Here is a 6,347-nt window from a genome sequence, read left to right as displayed (position 1 = left end):
GACGGATGAACAACAAGATTTCCAAAATCATAAAAATGTAACAACTGTATGTAATGCTAAAATATTTGCAAAATAAATCCAAAGAAAGGACATTGCTTTTCCTTTTATCTGATTACTTGTAAGGCAACTGTCATGCAAGTTTCAAACTGATGTTTTAAGGAACATTTTGAAGAGGTTTTATAACAGGTGATAATCAAATTCCAATTCAACACTTACTGCAATTGCATTAATTACCAAAGCTTTGATTTCAGTAAATATCAGCATTACTTTATTAAAATTATTCTTTTTGTTTTGAGTACCTGTTATATTCTGAATTAAACCGAGATTTTTTGATACATGTAATAATTTATTTAAAACCCTACATTTTTGTCCCTTCCTCCCTTTCATTTTTGTAATGTTGAAAAATACTTTATTTAAAATCAACTGAAAATCCTTAACTGTTAAAACTGAATACTGTGATGACCAAACGTGTAAGTAGTAATCACTACAGGTTAGTTATTGCAGCCATACATTTTTTGAAAATCACTGGAGCTGGTCTAAATTTAACAGATACCCTTAATAAATATTTGCAAACATTTAAATAAAGCATGGGCTTAATCAAAGATAAATAAAGTCAATATGCATTCCTGCCAGTAGTTTCTCGTGGGTCAGTGGTTCTTTCCGGGGGGTTTCCTGGGTTCTTCCTCCACCATTAATACTGGCCACCATGTATAGCCTATCATGTGCTGAAAAATGGCATTAAACCCTATAACAACAACAACAACAATATGCATTCCACTACAAATCATCAATCCAGATGCAAATAAAAATCCAAGGAAAACAGTTGTATAAACTATTTAATGTCTCTGAGTATTAAAAATTCCAAACAATGTAAGATGTTAGAATAACTTGCAAAACAAAAACAGCTCTGAACCCAACTAATTCCTCTTACTAGCACGCCATTTTCTAAAAAATCAGACAATTTCTGACATGTTTTAAAGGGAAAAAACCCCCAAAAACAATTTAAATACAAAAAAGAAACACTCTCATGCCCACGTCAATTCAAATCCATAATATTTCATTCACACAATTGTAATGTGAAAGATTAAGGCTGTCACCATCACATATTTGCCTTGTAAGCCTTAGGGTAAATTACATAATTTTCAGAAATGATCCTCTTGACTGCTGACAAGTTCAGTGAATCACATGCAAATGCCTCATCAATATGCACAGAACTTGTCCACAATCAAACTTGTCCATGATCAAACTTGTCCACAATCTTGATATTCTAAGCATACAGATTAAGTTTGATCAAACTCTCAATGTGACATTTCAAAGGGTAATAAGTGAAGCTAATTTGAAGATCACCTGATCAATATGCAAGAATGCCAGTCATAATTAAACTGATCAAGATACTCATGACATAAAGCCATATACCATGTGATTACAATTTTTTTACAAAAGAAGTGTCTAGTGTGGTAAACTCACTCAGTTAGATGCTAGATGATCTAACTAATATGTGTACATCTCAATCTTCATCCAACCTATCTTGATGATTTAAACAAAAAATATTAAAATCTGATTGGAAATAATGTTATGTATATCATTATTGTGTGCTTAATTTTTGTTTGTGATTGAGGTCTGTGCCTGCATGACTCTAGTAAATTTGAGAATAATTATTTATTTAAATGATTCATTGTAATTAAAAAGTGCTATAACTCATTAAAAGACATTTTGGATTATATCACTTTGATACATCAGTACAATCAATACTAGTGAATTCATTCAGAACATTCTATACTTAGGGAATTGAGATAGGACATTTAGGATTATTTGGGATTTAAATGACAATGCTGAAAGTTTCCCTTAAATTTTCACTCTATAACTTAAATAAATTACTTGTCTTTACTAAACTTACTTTGCTTCTTTCTGTGACACAGGATAAGACCACAGAGTCATAAAACTATGACCTCTTGGTTGGTTACAAGCACAGCCAATCTATGTGCAAGAATATCACTCATAATGTCACTCCCGAGATTTCAATATCAGCCTGTATATCACATGCTATCACAATCTGATTAGAAATGAAGCCTCTTGAATGTTTACAAGCAAGTGCTGATGGATAGATGACTGGCAGCACATGCTTAAAATTTGTTTAAATTAGCAAATATTTAATGGCAGTGAAATGTTATGATTCACAGTACATGTTTGATACTTTATTTTCTATTAACATGTTGACAATAAAAAATAATATTCTCATATATCTAAACCTTAGCACAATTTGTGTATAAACCTCTCCACAAAGTCAGAATATAGTGTGATGGCTTCAAGATTTCATGCATAAGAAAGAGTTGATACCATCATCATAATGGAATCAATGTTTAATTCAAATAATTCCACAAACAGTTATTGCATCATATTATAAAAAATGACACATATCAGTCACATAAAACAATCAAATCCTAATGCAACTGATACAAATGGCAAATACTACATCTTTGTTTTACAAACTATGAATGTATCACACACATGAAACAAATATTTTATATTTAACATGAACAACTGACAAATCAATCACACAAATAAATAATGAAATAAATATAAACTGGAATGAAAAATCATATAATGCAGTCTTTGATTTTTCACTTCATGGTAACATTTTAAATGGACTACATGATTCAAAACTGTGAAAATGACTAAAAATATGTCCCTTTTATGGTAATAATGTTTAACTGGTAGTGTCCTTGACATATGCTGTAACTGACATCATTTAGAAAGCTTACCTTTCAAAATGAGCATCTGTATGAGTAGATGTAATTGACAAAAATTGGCCTGTGAATATCTACTACAAGGGTAAGACATATCTATACTTGCTAACAAGTCATGTCCAACTGCAAACAGCATGGACCCATATCTGCCATCGCAAAATGTTCCAGTAGATTTGGGTCCATGCAATTTTTTATGAGAAATCAGTAGAACAAATAACACAGACCCAGATCTTCTGGCAAATTAAGCTTTAGCAGATCAAGGTCCATGGTGCTCACAGTTGGATCCAACTTATAAGCAAGTAACCAACAGCAAATAAATGTTCACTCCACAGAGGAAAGAAAATAGACTATTTATCTGATCTAAATATCGAACACCACAAACTACTTGAAACCACAAAACTATCTGAGGGCTGTTCCATTTAAACATACATGGTACCCAGGGAAGGCAGTTTTTAAAAAATATATGCCAGGGTACTTTGATGTGACAGAGTTCATATTAAAATGACCAGAAATTTTAAATTGCATCTATGGATGAGTACCCCACTGTAAAAGTGCCTTCATTGGGTCCCATGTATTTTTTTTAGTGGAACAGCCTTGACACACAATATCTTTTGGAAAGTATTCAATGTAAGTCTGGTCAATATTTACGAGTAAATTTCAGTACATGAAGTAGTAAACCAAATTCAATATAACAGCCAAGCTGTGACCTTAACAAATTAATGTACATTTGGTAAAGTTAATCTTACTGTGATAAGCATATAGCAACTATGTCATAAACATCACACTCAGGCATATGAACAACAGTTAGCTCCATGTTATGCACCCTCGTCATTGGGGGAGCATTTTCTCTCTCCCAATATGGTCATTACAGATAATACATTGCACATGCAAGCTCCATTTTTAGCACTGATTTAACACTCGAATTAGTGAGAGGACACCAGGCATACATGATGATATATTATTTGAAAATCATGATGTAAAGCACCAGCTTCCATTCCTTAAGCCATAATGTGATTAAAATGTGCACTCCCTATACATTTTTTTAAAGAGACAGATGTGCACTTATTGAGGTTTGAGTGGATATTCTATCGAATAAATTATATATTCCAAGCTTTCTCACATAGACAATATAGTCATATGAAAAAACACCTCACACTCAAATTATATATCAACTTTCATCATCACTCCATGCATCAGCTGTAGCACCAACTCTTTTATAACCAAGCTTTTTGTCATCATCCTTTTCTCCATTTTGGGATTTCAAATGGTCATCATAAGCCCAAGAATCACAACTTGGTATCCACACAACAATGTTTCTATCATTTCCTCCACTGTAAAGTTCCTGGTAATGTGGGTGAAAAATGCAACAGTTAACTTGCGCATAATGTCCCCTCAAAGTTTTAATATGCTCCCCACTGTACATGTTGTAAACCTCAATGCTACTAACATTTGGTATGAAGATGAGATCTGGTGAACAGTTGGTGGTAATACCAAGCTCAATTGCCCTTTTCCAGTCATTTTTAGTTTTCCTGTAATTTACTAGAGTGTTTTTCCCTGTTGTGGTGTTCCAAAGACGAATTCTGTCATCTGTTCCTGTGGAAAGTAGATGCAATCCATCTGCTGTGAACTTCATTCCATTAATAAGTCCTAAATGAGATGTTTTCCCTGTAAAAAAAAAAGTACAAAAATATAAGGATGTACTCCAAAAAACTGTTTTTAAATTGATATTTTAGTTTTTGTTATATTCATCATAAAACCATTTATTCATAAACAGAGGAAAAAAATTGTTCTGAAGCAACACCGACTTTTACGACCTTTTTTAAGGACATCAATTTTATCGCAAGGAAAAGAAACTTCAAAACTGCTAGGAAAATATATACATGAAGTATTTTATTAGGAATATCAAATTAAGGTTAAAAACAAATTCTGGAAATTTAGTTTCATGACCATTTAACCTCATGGAAATTAAACTTTCTCCATATGTTGCTATGTTTATCACTGCATAGATATAATGTTGAGGCACAACATTAGCAAAGGAACACTATTCCTTTGGCAATAACCAGTGTCTTTTGATCTACACAATTTTATCCCACTTTACTTCATGAACAATTTATTTTATAAAATAAATTTGAAAAATTCAAAATGTAAAAAGTGGTATATTTAATTCAGTTGAAACTCTTTTTATTCTTTCACATAAATTCAATGTGTTTTTAGTAAATAAGAAGCTTTCAAGGCAACCCCTCTCTTCAAGGATTTTTCAAGGCTGAATAAGCCATGCACATAAACAACCCCAGTGAATAGTGACTGAAAAAATAAATAACTTTGTGAAGTTACTGTCTATAGGCTCAGAGATTACATAATGCAGCATTTGGAAAAGGTACAATACAAACACTCCATTCAAATATGATGTTCCTGTATATGTCTGTTTCAAATGAAGATGATGATAAAGTAAGACCAACATGATGCAATTTTTTGAAGCAAATGAGTACAAATCAGGTCACTGAGGAACATACAAGTCTGATGGGTGAGCAATATGTGCATAAAACGATTGAGTCAGAGTCTGTGTCCAAAATATGACTCTGAGACTGATGCTTCTACTGATGTATATTTCATTCCTCAGTAAACACAGAATCAGACCAAACAGGTGTTGAAGAGACCCATGTTGATCACAATATAATAATTGTGCTCTGAATCTCCTCAGAATTCCATATTTCCTCACATACCACAAAATCAGTCTATTAGTTAATGTGTTGAGCACACAATATAACAATGGTGCTCTGAATCACCTCAGGATTCCATATTTCCTCACACACCACAAAATCAGTCTATTAGTTAACGTGTTGAGCAAACAATATAACAATGGTGCTCTGAATCACCTCAGGATTCTGTAGTTCCTCACATACCACAAAATCAGTCTATTAGTTAACATGCTGAGCACACAATATAACAATGGTGCTGTGAATCACCTCAGAATTCCATATTTCCTCAAATACCACAAAATCAGTCTATTAGTTAACGTGTTGAGCACACAATATAGCAATGGTGCTCTGAATCACCTCAGAATTCCATATTTCCTCAAATACCATAAAATCAGTCTATTAGTTAACGTGTTGAGCACACAATATAACAATGGTGCTCAGAATCACCTCAGTATTCCATATTTCTTCACATACCACAAAGTCAGTCTATTAGTTAATGTGTTGAGCAGAAAATATAACAATGGTGCTTTAAATCACCTCAGGATTCCATATTTCCTCACATACCACAAAATCAGTCTATTAGTTAACGTGTTGAGCACACAATATAATAATGGTGCTCTGAATCACCTCAGGATTCCGTATATCCTCACATACTACAAAATCAGACTATTAGCTAACAATCTCTTACTGCAACTGGGAATCTCTGGCCTGAAAATGGGTTGATACACTTAAACTGTCTGAGAAAACCAGCTAAAATGTATGGACACTAGTTGATGTAACATTTGGTATTAAATTTCTTGTACTCAAGAACAGTAGGGAATGTCACAGAATTGTACAAATGTTGTATCCCAAAAGTGGCTCTGCAGAAAAGTTGCTTTATATTAGTTTCTTATTAAGTTAT

At 32.9% G+C, this 6,347-nt stretch overlaps 1 protein-coding gene across 2 annotated transcripts in view; it reads right to left on the bottom strand.

Annotated features, from left to right (window-relative positions):
- Nucleotides 1–823: 823 nt before the first annotated feature.
- LOC149806961 (DNA excision repair protein ERCC-8-like) overlaps nucleotides 824–6,347 on the bottom strand; it is a 28,535-nt gene continuing 23,011 nt past the window's right edge. For both annotated transcript variants that reach the window (XM_089960156.1, XM_089960157.1), the window contains exon 5: nucleotides 824–4,412. In XM_089960156.1, the coding sequence (XP_089816282.1) occupies nucleotides 3,916–4,412 (497 nt within the window). In that variant the 3' untranslated portion in view covers nucleotides 824–3,915. The remainder of the gene's footprint in view (nucleotides 4,413–6,347) is intronic.

This window comes from Sinohyriopsis cumingii, chromosome 1 (assembly GCF_028554795.1).
Source record: "Sinohyriopsis cumingii isolate HCF-2022 chromosome 1, ASM2855479v2, whole genome shotgun sequence".
In the NCBI taxonomy this organism is placed as follows: domain Eukaryota; kingdom Metazoa; phylum Mollusca; class Bivalvia; order Unionida; family Unionidae; genus Sinohyriopsis; species Sinohyriopsis cumingii.
The sequence above is the reverse complement of the archived record's forward strand: the minus strand, read 5'-3'. Positions and strand labels throughout refer to the sequence as shown.